Consider the following 21,715-nt stretch of genomic DNA (forward strand, 5'->3'; position numbering starts at 1 on the left):
AGAAGTTACTGCTTTAATATACTTAATATCATTCTCATTATCAGAAAGACTCAGAAAAAGCTCATGGTCAAAGAGTTTTATATTCAAAATCATCTTCTTTGGAATTTAAACTTTTTTGGGTATTGTTTTCAAGAATAATTGCTGAATAATTTTAATTACATCAAGTATGGATAATTTAAGCCTTTTGAATTTTTATATTCCAGTGTCCATCTTATTTACATTTAATTTATACCAAATTCTGTCATATTTTTCTTGAATCCTATCTGAGGAGGAGGCCAAACCTTTACTTAAGCCCTAAAATGCAATATCATACTTAAGGCATTGTTTTTAAAAACCTTTCATAGTTAGGGGCACCTGGGTAGCTCAGTAGGTTAAGCACCTCTTAATCTCAGTTCAGTCAGGTCATGATCTCATGGTTTGTGAGATCAAGCCCCCCATCTGGCTCTGTGCTAACAGTGCAGAGCCTGCTTGGGATTCTCTCTCTCCCTCTCTCTCTGCCCCTCCCTTGTTTGCACTCTTGTCTCTCTCTCTCTCAAAACAAATAGATACATTTAAAAAACAAATCCCTTATAATTAGGGGCACCTGGGTGGCTCAGTCGGTTAAGTATCCCACATCAGCTCAGATCATGATCTCGCCCCACTTCAGACTCTGTGCTGACAGCTCAGAGCCTGGAGCCTGCTTCAGATTCTGTGTCTCCCTCTTTCTCTGCCCCTCCCCTTCTCATGCTCTGTCTCTCAAAAACAAATAAATGTTTAAAAAAAATTTTTTAAATCTCTCATAAATAAGAACATATCAAAGAGAAAACTTAAAAATGATAATTTTATAATATGATATTTCAATGTTGTATTAATATTACTAGAAGTATGATTTTAAGCATTCTACATTATTTGGAAAAATTAAAATAATCATTCAAAATTAAGGTACATCATTATGATCAATCTCTAAAGCGGGGATCCATTGTCAGCAATGGGAGACCATGGAAAAGCAGCCCATATTTGTAAAAACATCTGAGCAGAAATTTCATTAGACTTTGGGGCCTAGTCTGACTTTAACTAATGACTGAGGAAAAATTAAAACCATTGAAATGTTTGCAAACAAATTCCCCAAAGGAGAGAGGAATAAAACCTTGGCTTGAGAAATTATGCTGTAGATAGGAAACTGAGTACATTTACTGACTGCCTAGTAGAAGAAATGGTGGAAAAAATAATGCACAATTCTTACCAAATATTTTCTTTCCAGATGAAAGAAATGGAAATTTTGTTCTTATGTTTTATAATCTATGGGCTCAATCATTCTGGTAGATAGTATACTGGTCATTTTTTTTTTATTTATACTCTAGTTTTTATAGAAAATATTTTTAATGTTATGATTACTAGCCTTCAAAAGAGACCCAGACTTACATATGAACTTCAAATATGCCATAAAACTTAAAACAAATGGTCTTAACACATGAAACAGAATAGGATAAATCAGTAGTCCAAGGAAGTAATTAAATCCCCAAACTCTCTTAAATCACATTTACTCAATCTTAAATCACTTTGAAAGCAGGTCAGATCAGCATAAGCATTTAATCTATTTCAAAAAAAACACCCTAATTATATATTTTAATTAGAATTAGGATCTGTCCATTAAAACTTAGTTCCTTAGAAAAATACCAAGAGGACTAATATCTCTTTTTTTCCTTCTCACATATTCAACCAAAAAGCAGTCACTGCGGGACCATAACTTGGAAATAGTTAAGCATCAGTAAGGTTCTGCCATCCACAAGGGAGGGAATAGAAAAGCAAAGCTTACAATTTGGAGGATAATGAAGTACAAAGTGTTTGCTTATTTCACTAGGGTTTGGTTTTCTCATGTAAGGTCTGTGCTCAAGTTTCAAGTTTATGATTTTAAACATTAACCCTCCAAACATTAATAATCCACCTGTGGTTGTTAGTAACTGCTAACTATCTAAATATAAACATGGGATTGATTTTGCAAAGAGCTGTTACTATGCAAGTGCTCCTTTTTTGTCTCTTTATAAGATACTGATTTTGCTCAGACTTACTTCTTTTTCAGCATCTTCTAGTTTCTTTTTCTTACTCTCGGGCATTAAATCATCCAACCAGCTGAGTTCCCGTTTTGTAAACAGAAAGTCCATCAATTTTCTCACAAATACCAGAGCTAACACCTGAAGTAAACAATAAGATAGTTTAAAACAGGGAAAAAATTAAAATGGGAGATGTAGCTTTGGTTCTTGATGGAAACAAGTCAATTTCAATTAAGACTGAGATTAAAGTGGCACTTGAAGTCATGTGTGTATGAGACACTGTACCTTTGCATCCTTCAGTTCCTTTTCTTACCACATCCCCAGAATAACAGCTCTGATTTTGCCCAGTAAAGGAGTCTCTTAAAGAGGCCATTAAAAAAGAAAAAAAAAAAAAAAAAAAAGCCCTACAAAATATATTGGATTGTTTCCTTTGATAGATGTAATTAATAATTTGCATTATTTTAATGAACATTAAACCATTCTTATCTGTGATAATATTTTAAATTATTTATAGTCACTCAAATTCAGTATTTGAATGCAGTATTTGAAATTTATATGAAATATTTCATAAAACTTAATTTTAAAATCCCCCTAGTTTTTCAGATTTGCTAGTGCTACATCTTCAATGCTACATTTTCAAAGTTTACATTTTTCTACCTAACTTCAATTAATTCAAACCACTGTGAATATTCAGAATGATAGAGACAAAACTAATATGAATCACTGAAATTCATATATAATCTCAAACTCTATCTTAGTCACTAGTGTTAGTAACTCAAGTTTATGCCATGGTTTCCAATAATAGTTCAAAATGACTCTATTGTTCCAATTTCAGTTTTATGTGTTTCCAAAGCAGAAAATCAGAGGAGGAGAAAAAAAGTGGACTTAAAAGTTTCTTACCATCATGGGAAAGACAATAGCAGCTCTTGAAACTTTTATTATCCACAAAAGGCCAAGGCAACTCATCTGAATAACTGTGAAGAGATGGACTTTTCGAAGTGGTACATGCCTTAGGTATATAAAATCTGGCTGATGTTTTGCAGGCATCCAGAAGAGCTTTATTCTATCAAAGAACTAAAAGATAAACAGACTAAATTTTTTTTTACAGACAACAATACAAGTAGGACAAGTAGATGTTCAATACGGTCCAAAATATGGTACATCTGGATCACACTGAAGTTGACCTCTGGGCATCAGGACAATGGGATTGCCATGCATACACTCTGAAATGCACAATTTCAGTTTCATAGCATTCCACATTTTCTTGAATATGGAGACAGGCCATAACTTAGAAGAGTTTAAAAATATTAAAGTCAATGCTAAATGTTGCTACTTGGAAGAGTATAGCCTTGAGAGAAAAAAGAAGATCATCATCCCCTTTCTCATTATCACATCACAATTAGCTTGGGGATTCCTTGGCTCCCATACTCTCTCCTCTCCTGAAAGAGCTCATCCATACCCAAGGTTCAAATTTCACATGCTTGTTAGAGACTTCTAGACCTAGGTCTTTACTTCAGCACTCTCGGTCTTGCTCTCTCTCCTGAGCTCTCGACCCAGATCCTGCTGCTGAGTAGGGTGTTTTGATTCTGCTGTTTTGGCCTTGACACTTCGACCCCCAACAAGGTTTTGAGGTTGTCTTTAGAAACACAAACACCTTAGCCACAAAGACTTAACCTAGATGAATTACTGTTAATAAAGTATTTTCCAGAGCAAACTTTGTTAATTTGATTTCTTGATCAATTTCCTATAGTGCACGGTCAAATCATTTACAATTTTTTCAACTGTATTTTATTATTAGTTCTGTTTAAGTCTTACCATGAAGGTAGTCCAATTATTTCTGACTATATATTATTGTTACAATTTTGATTTTGAGACCATTTTTATGTACCAACGCAAAATTTCCCAATTCAAATTTTATATATGAAATTTTCACAAGAAGTTTAAATCTTCAATCACATTCTACTTACTAACATATTTTACTGCAGGTTAGTTTTATTCTATGTGGAGCGTTTTGTTTAATATTTCTCAGGCCGATTTTTGCAGTTTCCAATGTTTCCAACAAGAAGTGATTATTTAGAAAATGATGGTTTCAATCACTGTCAGTACTTTCATACCATTTCTACAGTAATATCTATTATGCATCGTCAAAAGACTGATATTTGATCTTATCTTTTAGCTAATTTATGAAAAAATTGTAAGCAATTCTCATCAGGTATTCCAAAATTAATATGCCAAGTGACAAATACCCATGGAGTAAAATGTCAGGGCCAAACATCCTTTTTTTTTTTTAACCAAAACTTGCTATATATATATATATATATATATATATATATATATATATATATAAAAAATAAGAATCTCAAACTGAACATAAACCCATCTTTTCTTCTGTGTTCCTTGACTTACGGCACAGCATGACCTTTCTTCCCTCAGTCATCTAAACCAGAATCATATGTAGGTTAGTTCATCCACTGTTCAGGTATTTATTTATATTCATTAATACCTTCTAAAATCATTTATTGAAAACCTTCTATGCCAAGTACCAAGTGCTGAATTTCTTTTTCTTGGTTTATCCTTCTCCATATTGTCCCCAAACATTTCAATAGCTCTTATTTCTATCTCTTAAATATCTCTTTAAATTACATGTCATTAAAGAAAATTTGGTGATTGGTAGAGGTGGGAATAGGGAGGAAATAAAGTAAAATTTCTGGCTTATAACTGAATGTTTCAGTTTCGATAGAACTTGTTTTTCCCAGCTATCATTTCTCCATTTGTGAAGCTGTTATTGCATAAGTGTTCTTCAGTGTGTGGGTGCTTCCATTGTTATTGCTTAAATGGCACATTTGCTTTACTTTGGATTCCTGAAGTGTTGGAATGAATATAGATGTGGTTATATATCTGAGTATAGAAACAGCATTCATAAGAACACTGTGATCTGTTTTTTCTGCCATGTTGCACAGTGAGAAGCCTAGATAATATGTTTCATAATATTGCCAAACAGGTAGCATACAGACAGGTTCCTTCAGCATATAGGGTAACTAAGTAACCTGCTCCTGGAACTGTTGGTACCCAGCACATGCTTATTACTACTCAAGTAAGGATAATCATGACACATGTATCCTGAGTTTTGCAGTTGGCTTTTATCTTGCCCTAATCTCAATATTCCACTCCCCCACCCAGTTAGCCCAAATAGGAATTTCAACTTCCTGAGTTCGGGGTTCACTTAAATTTTCACTAACCCTGTTCTCAGTGTGAGACCCTGCTTGCTGTTTCATTCGTGCTATTTAAAACTCATTATACTTTTCTCATGGGCCTTTAATAAAGTTTTCCTCAATTTTCAATTGAGAGATTCACACCCCAAATAATTCCAAAACCTGACATTCTTGTTTAGTTCTAAACCTCATGGGTATAAAATCATGTGAGTGGAATTAGGAGGAAAAATCTGTTGAAACCTATCAAAATGATTTTACTTTGTTTCTTAAACTTCTGCGGCTGTATTTATGTGAGCCTGGGGCCTAATAATAAATACTTTTCACTTACAGATGAAATTAGTGCTCGTGGAACTTTTGCCAAAGGCAAAAAACAAACAAAAAAAACCCACAAAAAACAGTAAAACAAATAAAACCTCTTCGGTACTCTTCCCTATCTGTGTTATCAAACCAATTCTTTCAAAATACATTTTTCATACATGAAATTATAAATGAGCAAGTTAAATCCAATTTGAGTAAAATTTAAATGCATAACACTTCTCAACCATTTCCCTCTCCCAGGTAAATTTCACCCAGTGTCAGGAAAAAACAGTCATAGTATCTATTTGGGATGTCCAGTGATCTTTCAATGACTTTGTATTGAAGTTTTGCCTCAGTTCTGACATCCAGTACTTTCCTAAGGCTGAAGTGCTTTTTCTTCTCTCAAAGTCAGAAACTGGTTAGTTGTTCATTCAGGAAGAGATTTCTGTGCTGCCTGTCCCTCAGTGTCAAGAATTTAGCTAAGCTATCCCCCATGGTATTATTGCCTTGGTATCCGTTCTGTTTGGCTAAGCAGACTGTGGTCACCTGAATTGACAACTAGCCCCTCATGTAAACACATGCCCTGGACTACCGCCGGCCGACTAACAAGCAAATGTAAGTTTCTGAGATGGCTCCCCGAAATGTCCTTACAATAAGCACTCTCCCCTAACTCCCACAGCCTTCCCCTTGTGTGCTCCTTAGAAAAGACCCCCATGGGGCTTCCCAAAACCCTGCTCTTTTTATTTAAATTGATCAATCAGCCTTAGACCAGGAACCCCAAAGCACTTTATCCACATATCCAAATAAAGGCACGTGGCCCAGGTCTTGATTCTTTCTCTGTCTGTACTCTGCCTTGACTTCCTCATGTGGTCCCTTCAGGTGTGCCAGGTACTTCCTCCAGGACCTGTGAGTGATGAATTACCTATTTCAATTTTTCTTGTAGTCTACCATTGAACCACGGCTTGCCATCCAGCACCCTGTGCTCCATTAACATGTGTGAAATTTGACAAAATCATAATAACCAGGTGACCTTTCTTTCATGTATTTGAACAGCAATGAGACTAGTAGTGTCATAGGAAAAGCAGCAATTTATGTATTCCTTTTGGCCAACAAAAAATAAATTTATTTTCAATAAATAGCCCTCAGAATTCGTCTCCTTTCAAGAAAACTTTAGTGCTTCAGATCAATAATGTTAAGTTATAAGACAAGATTATTCAAAGGTAAATTTAAGTAGAAATCTGCCTCTGTCCTTGTGTGGCATTCTTCCCTATGTCTCTCTGTGTCCTCTCTTCTTAGAAGGATGCCAGTCACTGGATTTAGGGTGAAGATGAGCTCATTTTGAGTTCCAAAACTAATCCATCTCCAAGACTCTATCTTTAAACAAGGTCACATCGTGAGTTTCCAAGCGGGCGTGAATTTGGGGGAAGCACTATTCAAACCATTATAGTATCATAAGCACGAATAATTTGCTAAGCACCTCCGCAAAGATTTACAATACAGTTGTGGTCATTTTAAAATGTGTCCACAAATTCTTCCACACTAGTCTCTTCAAGAGATGGGGTCTAATTTCCCTCCACGTGTGCAAGCTGGATATAATGACTCACCCCTAACATATAAGAAAAAAATGGAAGTGACCATGTGTGACTTTGGCAACTAAGCCAAAAGGCACAGTGACTCCACCCTCCCTCTCTTTCGGGTTGCTCACGCTGATGGAAGTTAGCTTCCGGGTCATGAGGGCACTTGAGACTCCTGTGGAGAGGCCTGTGTGGCAAAACAACAACAGCAGCAACAACAAACAAACAAACAAACAAACCTGGGGCATCCTGCCAAAAGCCAGGGAGAGGCTGATGCCTTTTCCCACAGCCGTGTGATCAGCCATCTCAGACCCTGGTCCTCCAGTCCTATTCAAGCTTTCAGATGCCTGCAGACCTTGTCCACATTCTGACAGGAACCACATGAGACACCTGGAGCTAGAACCACCCGGCTAATCTACTCCCAAATTCATAACCCGCACAAAATGTGAGATAATAAGTGTTTGTTGTTTAAAGCCACTAAGTGAACTGTAATCTGTTATGCAGCAATAGAAAATTCGTATAATTATATTGATTTAACCAATACTTGAACAACTAAGTTTTCCTTTGTACCTTGAAATTGCCTTACCCTGTACCTTTACTTTTAATTTTTTAAAAAAAGAATCCTATAACTATAATTGTAACAATGATAGAAACACAAGCATAAAAGGAAAAGAATCACCCAGGGTCTCACTATCCTAATAAATTGTTTTTATTTATCTGCCTTCCTTTTTGGTCCATTCACACTCACAGCTTTATAAACCTATGGTAGGTACAGCTTGTTTTCCTACTTTTTTGCTTTGGATTATTAAGCCATAAGCATTTTTATCATGTTCCTTTTATGGCCATCATAATTACCAATTTTAAATGACTGTACCATAGACCACTTAATTATTTTACTGCTGATGGATAGTTGGGTTATTTCCAATATTTTGATAGTATGTGTTACAATGAACATCTTTGTGCATACAGTTCTTTTCTGTTCCATACACACGATTACAGTAGCAAAGATTAAAAGCTTTTGGATATATTTTGAAATATACTGTCATTACTTTTCTAAGAGGGTTGTAAAGTCTAAACCTTATACAGTTTTAACATAACTTATGGTAAACAAAAGTACCTTAAAGTTAGGAACCAGGTTGAAGAAATTTAATTGTGGTCTGAAAGCTGATCGTCAGATGATGTCATTTTCTTAGCTATCACATGATTTAGCATGAATCGACCCAAGGTAAGTCATCACAGATGTGCATCATTTACTGAAAGCAATTTACCTGAATTCCCTTTAGAGATGAAGCACCCATATAAAGAAACACTCCATATAGCACAGGCATGGGAATAAACTGTAAAAGAACAATTAGAAAAAAGATATAAGTTATTTTCAAATAACTGCTCATGCTGTTTTTCACTTACCAAAGAAAAACACAGAAAAACATTTTAGAAGCAATAGTGGGCCAAGTCAGAAGACTCAGGTTCAAATCCCCACTCTAGCACTTTTTTAGCTGCATAATCTTAGGTCAGTTACTTAAGCTCTCTGTGCCTTAGCTTCCCCACATATATCTAAAGAGGGATGGAGATAATAGGGTTGTTATGAGTATTTAATAGGCCAAAGCCTAAAAAAGTACATTTATAATACATAATAAACAATAAATATTAACTATTATTATTGTACTACTATAGGGAAATTTGAATTTTGCCTCACAATGATAAGATAATGATTTTTATGTGACCACATGAATATAACTATACAAACAGGACAAAATAAAACAGATGACAGTTGTTTTTAATCTACCTGGAGGGGAAAAAAAGGTATGTGTTCAATGAAAACTTTGATATTTTCTGTACCAGAGTGTTGAGACTATTTCAGGCACAGGAATATTTAAGATGGTGAAAATTTTTGTTAGCATTTGAAGAGAAAAAACAAGACTAAATTTACTGAAAAGAGAACTACATTTATCTGGAAATAATTTAGGTGAATATTAGATATATTTTATAAAGTTATATTTATTTTTATAAAGTTTATGTTTATATTATGTAACTTTATATTTATAAAGTTAATTGGTCAGAAACATGAAAGCAATCTTGATATAAGCCTATTCTATTTATAAACTGTCTAATTTTCTGTCATAGAGATAGTGAAATTTGGTATCAACAGTGTGTAGTGAAATTTGCTATTATTTTTTTTCAATTGTTACCATTGTTTTAAATAAATACAAGTGTTACTTTAGTCTTTACCAGTTCTGAGCTGGAGTAGCACTTCCAAATGAATCTGATGCAGGTTATTATAGTAGTTTGGACAAATGTAATTATTTATGCCATTGAAATGTTTTCTCCAGGGGCGCCTGGGTAGTTCAGTCAGTTAAGCATTGGACTTTGGTTCAGGTCATGATTTAGCAAAGATTCGTGAGTTCAAGCCCCCTGTTGGGCTCTGTGCTGACAGCTCAGAGTCTGGAGTCTGCTTCAGATTCTGTGTCTTCCTCTTTCTCTGTCCCTCCCCTGCTCTCGCTCACTTACTCGCTCTCTCTCAAAAATAAGTAAACATTAAAATAATTGAAATGTGTTCTCCAATTACATAGTTTTAAATGAGGAACTTTTTTTTTAAGTAATTTCTATGTAAAAGTTAAGATATGTGTTAACCAGGCTAATACAGATATTTATTTATTAATAAATATAGTAGCTTTGGAAACCATGACTCAGAATATGCTTTTAAAATAATGTAATTTAGGGGCGCCTGGGTGGCGCAGTCGGTTAAGCGTCCGACTTCAGCCAGGTCACGATCTCGCGGTCCATGAGTTCGAGCCCCGCGTCAGGCTCTGGGCTGATGGCTCAGAGCCTGGAGCCTGTTTCCGATCCTGTGTCTCCCTCTCTCTCTGCCCCTCCCCCGTTCATGCTCTGTCTCTCTCTGTCCCCAAAATAAATAAACGTTGAAAAAAAAAATTAAAAAAAATAAATAAATAATGTAATTTAATTCCCTTCCTCGTCTTTTCTCCATTTAATTTTTGGGTTGGTTAAGGTTATTTGATAAAGCTTATCTGTAACTATACACTGAAGTGTTCAATGGATGGTTTATGTTCACAGTATTGAAAGATTTAGGCTTCAAACATTCTCTTACACTGATTTCTAAATATGACAACTAAAATGAAGTTTGATTTGCATAATAAAGTAATAAGAAAAAAAGATATTGGGATTAAAGATGAAGAATGGAGCTAACATCTAGATGTTCTTACATTATGCCAGATATTTGCAAACATGTGAACTGTTCAATTTTTCTCTTTTTACTGGACTAGCTCAGCATAATTCTAGCTCTATAGTTACTTATATAACATAGAAATGAATTCTTACAAATGTACTTCCAAAAAATGATAAATATAAGTAAACTTGTATAAATGACTGAAGGATTCCATCAAAATTTTCAAAGTACAGGCAAATAAAATGAGCTATAATTTAAAATATAATTGACATACCTTGGTAATATCTGCCAAAATTCTATGACAAAATAATTACTCTTTAACGCTTTTCAAAATGGATTCAATTATTTTAAATGTGAAAAAATAAGTATATACAATAGTGATGTCCATGTAGCAGTTTCATGTAACATTTAATACACAAAACTGCATATGTGGCCATGACCATTACATTGCTCATCTCTGTACCTCTATTTTGCACTAGGTAATGTTAATTGCAAATACACCTGACAAGAAAATGGAGACTTTATTTCATGTAGGCCTACAGTGAACTCATGTCAAAAATTAGCTAAAAATGAGTGACCTGTCCCCATAACTTGGTAACTATTTCAAAATTATGATAATAATTTACACATCAAACTTTACTTTGCCAGACTAAATTTCTCATGCATTTAAGGATTCTGAAATATAGCCCATAACTTCCCGTTAAGAAGTTGTATAAACATGGTAAAGAAATTTATCATTTGTATCACATGTCATACAATATTTTCAAATTGTTGGCTTAGATTCAAGTGAGATTTCTTAAACAATAATAAATATATTCTGCCCTCTCTCAGCTTCATAAAGGTAGATTTAATTACCTTCAGAATACTGGTCATGAAGACTGATGAACCCATAAGAATAAAAATCATAAGCCCAGTAACCCTTTGCTCCCGAATGCCAAGAAACTTGGGCTGTTCTCCTGGAGCTGAACATTCTGATTCCAGTTTTAAGCTGTTGACATGAGTGATGGACAGGACAGTGGCAGCCACAAACCACGGCAGGCCCATGATGGAGCACACCCCTAGCATGACAGCCACCATCAATAGATCCAGATGGTACCCGCAACCTTTCTGTGGAAAGAAAAGAGGATTCTCACAGAAACTGAACTTAGCATAGAGACAAATGATACCGCCACCATGAAACCATGAGAATAGAAAAGAGAGATTACCTTGAGTCTTAGACAACTGATTCTAAAATGCAAAACAAGTTAAAGATAAAAAGGTAACAGTGTGAAAACATATAATCCACTTAAAGAAAAGCTGCAAATGTTCCTTTTACAATTATGATTATAGTGACTTCTATCTACTTTAATAGGTTTAATGTATTACTGGGTTAATATTATGTTAGTTTCCATTCTATTTCTGTTGGATAATTGAAGTCATTATTAAATACAGTCACTTCTCTTAGTTTCCTTAAGTAGGCCAGTTGAATCACAATTCGTATATCTACTCATTCGTGATTAATTCATACCAAAAAATTACTGAACACCATATACCAGGCATCAGGTAGAAAACAGAAAACAAAGTAAGGACTGTATCAACAACAACACTCAGAATGGCCTGTGAATAGAAATTACTTCCTGACAATGCTTAAGAAGCCCTTCACATCAGATCTCCTAAAGAGAAACTCTTCTCAAACATTCTGTGTCCAATTGCCTTCTTTTGTCTCAATGGAAGGGTGTCTCAATGTCTTACTGGGAAAAATAATATCATGGAATCTAAGCTTCCTTATATTTACCTATTTTTATTCTAATACAGCTTTTATTCTCTATCTTATTCTCATCTGTTTCAGTTTCAGCACCAGAAATATTTGGCCCCTCCCTAAAATGAAAGTTTTTGTGTTTTCTACCTCTCTGTGATCCTGCTCCACTCTCACTGACCTCCAGGTGTTGCAAACTTCCATGCTTTCTAGGACCAGGCAGGAAACATAACTGAGGAAACAGGTGCAGGAGGCATGTGGAGTGGAGATGCAGGGAAGTGAGACAGCTCTCTAGGAGAGGGTGAGTGGCTGAGGGCAGGTGGGGAAGAGCAAGCAGCGTTTCCCTCCCCCCCCCCCACCATAGGAAATCATCAGCAAAAAGCCTCAGAGGTAGCAAATGGCTTGGCCTACTTTACGCTCCAACTATTAATGACTACTTCATGAAAGGTAGTATGATAAAGTGGTTAACGGCTTAGGTTCTGGAGATAGGTGGCCCGGGATCAAATGCTGGCTCAACCAATGCCCCTGGACAAATCATTTAACCTCTTGTGCCTCTGTTTCCCTATCTGAAAAAGGATGATGGTGATAACAGGAGGCACCACTTTGGGTTGTTGTGAGAATTAAATTATTTAACTTTGAAAATCATTTAGAACAATGTCTAATATGTACCAAGCATTCAGTAAATGTTAGGGACTATTATATTCTGGCAATTGAACAATAATTTTTTATTTGTACTCATTTGTTTCAAGGCTCCTCAATAAAATTACATGTTTCTTAAGGGCAGGTAACATATAATTTCTCAATATTTCCTGTAGTTTTGTTTTTTTTTTTTAAGATTTATTTATTTTTGAGAGAGAGAGCACAAGTGGGTTAGGGGCAGAGAGGGAGAGGGACAGAAGATACAAAGTGAGCTCTGCACTGACAGCAGCGAGCTCGAAGTGATACAGGGCTGGAACTCATGAGCTAGAGCCTTGAGATCATGACCTGAGCCAAAGTCAGACGCTCAACAGACTCAGCCACCCAGGTGCCCCTTTCCTGTAGTTTTTAACACAATCATTGGCACACAAGAAGCAATCAATAAGGAACAGATTGGCTTTTTTAGAGGGAAATATGCATACTTCAACCATTATAGAATTGGGTTTAATAAGTATAATTTAAAATAAATATAGCCATTAAATTTGTTATTATGAATATGAGCAGAAATTACCAATTCTTCTAGAGGAATAATTTTGGCCCTTTTTTTTTTTAACCAGGCAGTTTTACCAAACTGCAAGCAGTTTCTAGTTAATATGAAAGCTCCTATAGCCAGGAGTGTGAAATATGCTGAGTATTTGTTGCATACTCGTCCTGGTGGTGTTTTCTTTCTGCTATTTTGTTTTGTTAATCATTCTATTAAGAGAAACACTCTTAAAGTCAATTGTACTTCCTTTTCTTTCTGTCTACCCCTACGAAATTATAAAAGTGCAGGAGACGACAGTGAGGAGAAAATGGCAGATATCCACATAAGGACATTTTCCTCCTGTGTTGTCACCACGACAGTGGCAACCTTCCTTGGGTTGGCTTAGCTGTAGCAATGTTCCAGCTCACGAGAATGCCTAAATTCAAACTCCCTTGTGAATAGGACTCTAGAAACTTTTTTTTTTTTTGCAAGTAACTCAGGAAAGATTTTTATTCCTAAGAGCTGGGACACCGGAAGAGAAACACTCTGGTGTCAGCTTAACCAAAACAGCATTGGAAGAAGCTTCACCAGAGCCACACTATGGTCTTCTAGTCCAATGAACAATTTGGAAGATGTAGCCACATAGAACAGAACTCAAATTTTGGTCCCTTGAAAGGACCATGTCTTTACCAGTTAGAGGAGTGTTTTGTCCTAGGGACTCTGGAGTGAGAAGGATGTAGAAAGCAAAGGACCTAGCTCTGCCTCTGAGGGAGTATAGTGTGAATGGTGCCCCCTGGGCTGTTTTGCAAAGTTAAGGTACTGCTAAGAGAGATTGGAAGAAGTGCTAACAGCCATGAGATAAATATCAGAGGAGGGCAGGGGACAGGGGCTTTGAGATTCTCACTTGCGCATGCGTTTTTTGGCACATCCTAGGCTTTCCCAGGGTTCATGTTCACTATGGCTTAATAATACAAGGAAGGCCTTCTTCATGATAGTGATTTCCTATAGCTCTTACTTAGGGTTTTACAAATACGATACAAATATAAACAGTGCAATTCTGGATTGCAGGAAGCAGACAAAATAATGGTTTCAGAGTGAATAATTTCATTTTTAAATTTAGAAAGCTAGTTTTGTAAAACACAAGTATCTAATAAACACAAAATACAATCCCCTCCCGATTTTGTTGTATAGTAATGGGAGCATCTTAATTTCATGTGAATCAAAGGAAATAAAGCAGTGCTGGCACTTCTACTAATTAATCATCATCCTTCTTGCGTTTCATTAAATATCTTAAAACTTGGTCTTTGTACCCAAATTATTAGCTGATAGGCATGACAGCCAAAGAGAAGTATCCCTTTGTCAGAGAGAGAACTCTGTACCTTCTAACATATTTCTGTAGATTTTTCTGAAATAAAGACAGAATCTGAGCTTTTATTCTCACTTTCATCCATGAATCACAGGAAATGGACATATGGGAGGAAAAGGGAGCATAGCAACAGGTGATGCTACACCAGACCCCACTAAAACCAACATGCAGCAAGACAAGAGGCCAGCCAAGAGGACCATCTGATACCCAGATGCCACTGCTGAAAAAATTCATTTCAAAGCTTGGCAGCAATTTCCTGCATCTGTCAAGTTAACCACATAAAAGACTATAGATTGACATGAAGAACCAGGCTGACAAAGAGGGCAAAAAAGAACATATCAAATGCCATAATCATCAAGAGAATGTGGTGCCAAATGAATGTTGCAAATGCATTCATTTACTCAAGTGATCTGAGATTGTATTGCTGTTTATTAAAAATGATGTCAAAAGAAGCCTGAACTGTCTACAGAAACATGTAGAAAAGCCCACAGTTGTATCTTAACAGAAACTTTCTTTTCTGTAACATAGTGTCTTTCTTTCCACTTTTAGAGAATGTACTTTAAAAAAAGGCAGTTATTTCTAATGCTTTTCAAAGGGATTCAGCTAACCTATGCCTAGCCCACTTCTCTAGGTAAAAGATAAGAAGTGCTAGAGAGAGTATGGATTTGTATCTATATAGAATATAGATAATAATTTGCCTTCTCAAATTTTTACACTTGCATTTTGCAGCTTCTATCACTCCTGAATGACCCCAAAGACCATGAGGTGCAGTGAGTTGAAATTTTGCTAATTTGAGCCTCTTCATTCTGAGGGAGGAGGAAGTCACTTAGTGAGTTGGGCCAACTTCTTCAGCTCAACACAGCTTTACTCTGTATGTAGTAACACTCTCAAAATGATATAAACATTTTTAATGGAATGAAAAAATGCCCTATAAGAAAACTACTTTGGTAATGGAAGTGAAGAAAAGGTGAAAAGATCTAAAATGTAAGTTTGGGAGACATACAAATGATGAATTCCAAGGTGACTTGGATATATAATGTGGACTGAAATACACACTGTGGGGTCAACCAGGTGTTTGTTACAGAAACTAGAAAACATGATTCATTAAGCTTTTGGGGGGCATAATTCAACCAAGGCAAAAATGGGTTTTCAAGTGATAAAAAAAATTAGTAAAAGCTGAAAATGTGGTTAACTTGTGGTCTGGGGATATACTCAAGAAACACGTATCTTTTCCTGACAGTGTGGTTCAAGTCAAAGCCAAGAGACTGTGCAAACATTTCAGTGAAGCAACAGGTGGGGAGAGTAGCTATGGAACAAACCGTTACTCTGACTCAAGAATGTTCTGAGAATGTGATTTTTTTATTGTTATTAACAGGAAAATCAGCAGCAGCAGACCGCACTATACTGAAGCTTATAATGGTTAGAGGTTAAAAAAAAAGTGTTCAGTGTACGTAAAATATATCTTCACTGGAAGGAACTTGCTTTGCAAACATCCACATCTAAGGAAGAGGATGGGGTGTTCAGACTTACAGGGACCAAGAAAAGATTAATTCTTCTACTCATGGCAACATAGCAGAGCTTATGATGAAGTCAGACTTGCTCTATTATTTACTAAATCCAGGCTATGAAGGGATAAAATATAAAAATTTGATTGCATAGTCACTTATTTGTATAATAAAAAATTAATTATAAATAATGTAATATATTTTAGTAATTCAGCCTCAAGTTTATTTCAGGCTTTGGGGAGCCTGGGTGGCTCAGTCGGTTAAGCATCTGACTCTTGATTTTGGCTCAAGTCATGATCTTGCAGTTGTGAGTTCAAGCCCCATGTTGGACTCTGTGCTGACAGTGAGAAGACTGCTTGGGATTCTCTGTCTCCCTCTCTTTCTGCCTCTCCCTGGACCCCACAAAATAAATAAATTTTAAAAAAATGAAATGTTTTAATGCTACATTTAATTCTACAAATGCAAGTACTTGAAAAGCCCACTTAAAAATGTTACATGATATTTTAGCTATTCTGCATAATATTTAAAGGGAAAATATAGTGTATTTGCTGAGTTGGAGCTTTGGAAAGACTGTGTATATCAAGGGCCTACCACAGGCTAATGAAGAAGGAGGAGCAGGTGTTATGTAATTTATAAGGTTTGGAGACCTAGAAAGAACAAGGAAATGGAATGGCCAAAAAAGGTTATATTACCCTCAGCAATCTTCACTTACTTCTATATTTTGTTTCAACACGGTTCCATTAATATATAGGAAAAAATACTGCCTGTACTAGTTTAGCTGGTAGTCTTTACAAAGAATAATTTTTTAGTGAGATCAGAGGGATTTCTGCCTAATTATAAAGGCTAAAAACAAAAACAAAAAACCTAACTTACTTGAAAGGCTTACTTTCTTCCTAAAATAGGAGTCTTTTAGCTCATTTTAAAATGTGTAATATAATGAAATATATATACAGCCATCAAAAATGATAATGCAGATATATATTGGCATGGGATGACTACCATGTTAATGCTCTTACATGAAAAATAATACAAGTAACATATGTCATATTAAAATATATATTTGGGTATATATCAAAATTTTAACAATATAATCTCTAAGAAATGAAATTATAATATTTTTTACTTTTGTCTTTTAACTTTTTATATTGTCTAATTTTTTTTCATTTATTCTTTTTAAAGTTTACTTATTTTTGAGAGAGACACAGAGAGCACACACACACAAGTGGGGGAGGGGTAGAAAGACAGGGAGAGAGAAAATCCCAAGCAGACTCTGCGCTGTCAGCTCAGAGTCCGATGTGGGGCTCAATTCCACAAACCAGATCATGACCTGAGCCGAAATCAAGAGTTGGACACTTAACCGACTGAGCCACCTAGGTGCCTCTATTGTCTAATTTTTTTTTTTAATTTTTTAATGTTTATTTATTTTTGAGAGAGAGACAGACAGACAGACAGACAGAGTGTGGACAGGGAAGGAGCAGAGAGAGAGGTAGACACAGAATCTGAAGCAGGCTCCAGGCTCTGATCTGTCAGCACAGAACCCAACGCAGATCTCAAACTCACAAACTGCGAAATCAGGACCTGAGCCGAAGTCGGACGCTTAACCGACTGAGTCATCCAGGCGCCCCCCTATTGTCTAATTTTTACACCAAAAGCATATGTGACTTTACAATGAAAAATATAAAGATGCTTTCAGTTTTAAAAAATAAATCAGTGTCTGGGAAAAATGTTTTCCTACTTCTTAACAGAGTTAACAGACTAACAATATTCAACCTAAAGTACTTACACATGTTTTATAGATCTATTTGATCAACTATGTAACTTTCCTAATTAAGTTGTGGCAGTATTTGCTTTTGCAGATGACAGATATCTTAAAAGCAAATAATATTTTTGAATAATTGTTATTAAATAAGTAGTCTATTAGACTTGGAAATCTGAATTCCTTGTTTTGAGGCCTGCACATCACTCAAAGTTTCCAATATTGAATGGTGTACTTCAGTGGTATTTTGGATCCAGCTCATATAGGCTTATGGGAACCGATAGTTTAATTTCCTAAATTTCTTCCTGCCAATTGATGTCACATTGGTAACTTGAAATGGGTCACGGTGGGAGTATTCACACCATGAAAATCAGCAAACATTATAAACCAGGGTCTCTCTTTTGTAAATGCAGAGAACTGGCTGTTAACCATGTACCAGCATACCACTTGTCTAGTTTCCAAGACTTTTCTGACATATTTTTGTAAAATTACCTTTCTAAAAAAAGTTTTTATTTAAATTCCAGTTAATTAACATGCAGTGTAATATTAGTTTCAGGTGTACAATACAGTGATTCAACACTTCCATGCATCACCCAGAGATCATCACAAGGGCCCTCCTTAATCCCCATCACCTATTTCACCCATCCCCCACCCACCTCCCCTCTGGTAACCGTCAGTGTGTTCTCTATAGTTAAGAGTCTGTTTCTTGTTTGTCTCTCTCTTTTTTTCCCTCCGCTCATTTGTTTTGTTTCTTAAATTCCACATAATTAAGAATTTTGCCTGACAAAAACAAAAAGTGAAGTTGAACACACTCCTTTTAAAAAAGGTTTGGAGCACTAGAGTTAGTTTCTACAAAGAGAATGAAGAACGCTCTTTGTTTTCAAATAGACACACATTTTCTCCAAAATATACACCAAATTCCTACTTAGTAAGATTTATTACAAATAATTGTGCTTTCTTACATTAATGCCATTACTATTTTCCATCAAATAGTTCAATCACAGATTGTTTAATCCTTCTAACACACATACTTATGAAATCCTGTAAAGTAAGATTTCTGTTGCTCTGACAAGGAAACTTTCCCTAGAGTTTAAAGAGTATGTGAAGATAGCAGGGAATTATCCCCACTATATCTGATACCAGAACAAAACAATTTGATTAATTGTGCATGTTCTGCTTTTATAAGTTTTGATTTAGATTATTTTTGACCATTCATTGGTTTTGTTGATTTAATATAACATATTCCTAGAAGTGATAGTGCTTACATTAAATATCTCAGAAATACTGCACACCAGTGAACAACTTTGATTATTCACAGTTGCAAAATGACGGAGTCAGAATATAATAAATAAGATATATTCATATTTATTCTCTTTGTATATAAAAAAGTCATTGAAATGTGCAATAAAACTCAGCAAAGAGATCACGTACAAACTATAACATTTATGGCTGGGTTTTCCATAATGTCATAGACATTATGGAAAGATGAATAACTAAAGCAAATGAGAAATACCTGAATATGTAATTTGTTCCAATAATGAAGGCAACCTAATAGACAATACTTAGGGTCAAATAGAGAAGTAGAAGAATGGCATATACAAGACAAATTGGTAAAGCTGCACGTCGCCAGAATAGATGGTTATTTCACTAAATTGTTTTAAACATGGTAAAGGTACAGCCTTGGCAATGTGTATTTTAAGTTCTGGAAGTAAGGTTTCAGAGTGTAGGCTCAGCCAAGCACTATAAATACATTAAAAAAAATTAATTAATTTTAAGCTCATTGTAAGACAAAGTGTCATGAATACAGACAATAAACATTGCAAACCTGAAAACATTATCTTAATATTTCACTATACAAATGAACAGGCAAAGTATAATAAATAGCAGTCGACATCCATTAAGTCATGAGCATTTGCATTAAAATGGATGTTAAAATATACCTTTAGCTTATGCTCTTTTCTGTTGATGATGACAGCTGTAATCTGTTGGTCCATAAAAATTAGAATAGTGCAGAGCAAAGCTGGAATGATGGCAGCTATTACTGTCCACCATGGATTTGGACCTAAAGGTGTAACAAACCAGCCACGATCATCTCTGGTAGGCTACAGGAAACAAAAGAACGTATATAGTTAGTTACTGGATTAATGAATACCTAATCAAATTAAGTCTTACAGATGCTACCAGGAAAGCACCAATTATACACTGATATGCTGTGTGAGCTACCTTTAATAATAATAGTAATATCCACAAAGCATTTATAAGGTACAAGGCACTAGTCTAAGTGCTCTAAATATTTTAACTCTTTTTTTGTTCAAAACATTCTAAAGAAGATACAGATAATAAAATTGAGGCATAGAAGGGCCTAGTAAGTTGTCCAAGATCCCAAAGGTAGTAAGTGGTGGAGACAGAATTTAAACTCTGACTGGCTCAAAAATCTATGTTCTCAATCAACACCTACAGTAAATAAAATAATATTAATATTTATAATTTGCAGTTGACAAATTTATTTACATTTATAAATAGCACATTGACAAATGTGTATAATTCTTATATGTGTGCACAGGCCATTATGTGAAAATAGCGTACAGACACTTGGTCCTTTCCGGAGTTCAGGGAATGCTTCTGAACATTGCTGGTGCCTGAGATGAGTCCCAAAGGAATTCATTTTGACAATTCTTTGAGGACCTCCCCATCCCTGTCTGACAGGTGAGAAAACTGAGGCTCACAGAGGTTAAGTAACTGGCCCAAGAATTGCTTACTTATTAACATGGTCAGAATTCCAGTCCAGACCTAATCTTATCTCTTTCCCAAGGCCTATCCACTGTGTAATTTTGCATCAAAATAACGCATTTTTCCCTTAGTTTCAAAACGTGTCCTTATCTTTCAGGAGTGTTGCATATAGATATTCCTACTAGAATAATTGACAGAAAAAGTTTTCAATTAGCCTCTAGATAACACTTCTGTTTTTTTTTTTCTTTTTAATATTAAACCAAAATTTTTACTCATGCAGTGGGCATTTTACTGAATGCTCTATTACCCTCTATTCCTTATATTTTCATGAAAATCTCAAGTATTAGGGTTACAGCTATCATCTAAATGAACATGCAGAGATGGAGACATAGGTAGTAAATGCTATGATAACTTCACCTTGAAAACACTTGGTACTTGTAGTTTTGGAGATGGAATCCCAATGGCATAGTCAATTAAAACCATACACAGAATTGTAAGAAAGACAGCAAAGTCACTCACTATGGATCGAACCTAAAAATGATGAAAACACTTGTCACTTAAAGAACTATAAATAGTAAGGAATACTCAAGAACACAATTCAGAATCACAATTTATAAACACTTTATGACATAATATCACAATATTATATTTGATGCATATTATAATATTACAATTAGCTCTGTCAGAGCCTGAGTATATATTTATGTATTCTGTCATTAAGATGGATATGCACTCAACCTTTCTAGAATCAGGCATTCTGTAATAGCTACATGGTGATTGTGCTGTTTTCAGAATTTATTTAAAATCTAAGTTTATTAAGTGCATCAATATTTAATACACAGAATAAGATTGCATGGCCAGCATTAGGCTGAATTTTAGGATTCTTTCTCCCGAGGGTACCATTTTAATATGATAATCTAAAGCACAATAAAAGAATCTATTTATATTGAAGAAGCAGAATATTTTAGTTAGTTTATCTGGGTTGTTAAGTATGGAAGCAGGGAATGTGTACAACAGAGCGGAAAAAATTTAAAGTTATTCTGTATAAGCTAGTTCCTTTTCCTTTTTAAAAAAAAATTAATTCCAGTGTAGTTAACATACAGTGTTATAGTCATTTCAGGTGTGCAATACAGTGATTCAACAATTCCACACATTACCCAGTCCTCA

At 35.3% G+C, this 21,715-nt stretch overlaps 1 protein-coding gene across 3 annotated transcripts in view; it reads right to left on the bottom strand.

The window, feature by feature from the left end:
- Nucleotides 1–21,715, bottom strand: part of SLC4A10 (solute carrier family 4 member 10) — a 208,353-nt gene that overhangs the window by 16,738 nt on the left and 169,900 nt on the right. For all 3 annotated transcript variants that reach the window (XM_047083717.1, XM_047083716.1, XM_047083719.1), the window contains 6 exons: nucleotides 20,966–21,079; nucleotides 19,759–19,920; nucleotides 11,153–11,404; nucleotides 8,382–8,450; nucleotides 2,931–3,104; nucleotides 2,049–2,171 (listed from right to left, as the gene is read on the bottom strand). In XM_047083717.1, the coding sequence (XP_046939673.1) occupies nucleotides 2,049–2,171; nucleotides 2,931–3,104; nucleotides 8,382–8,450; nucleotides 11,153–11,404; nucleotides 19,759–19,920; nucleotides 20,966–21,079 (894 nt within the window). The remainder of the gene's footprint in view (nucleotides 1–2,048; nucleotides 2,172–2,930; nucleotides 3,105–8,381; nucleotides 8,451–11,152; nucleotides 11,405–19,758; nucleotides 19,921–20,965; nucleotides 21,080–21,715) is intronic.

The sequence above is a fragment of the Lynx rufus genome, unplaced genomic scaffold (genome assembly GCF_022079265.1).
Source record: "Lynx rufus isolate CCGP_SWC_20201006 ecotype Redwood Valley unplaced genomic scaffold, mLynRuf1.p SCAF_2, whole genome shotgun sequence".
Taxonomy (NCBI): Eukaryota; Metazoa; Chordata; class Mammalia; order Carnivora; family Felidae; genus Lynx; species Lynx rufus.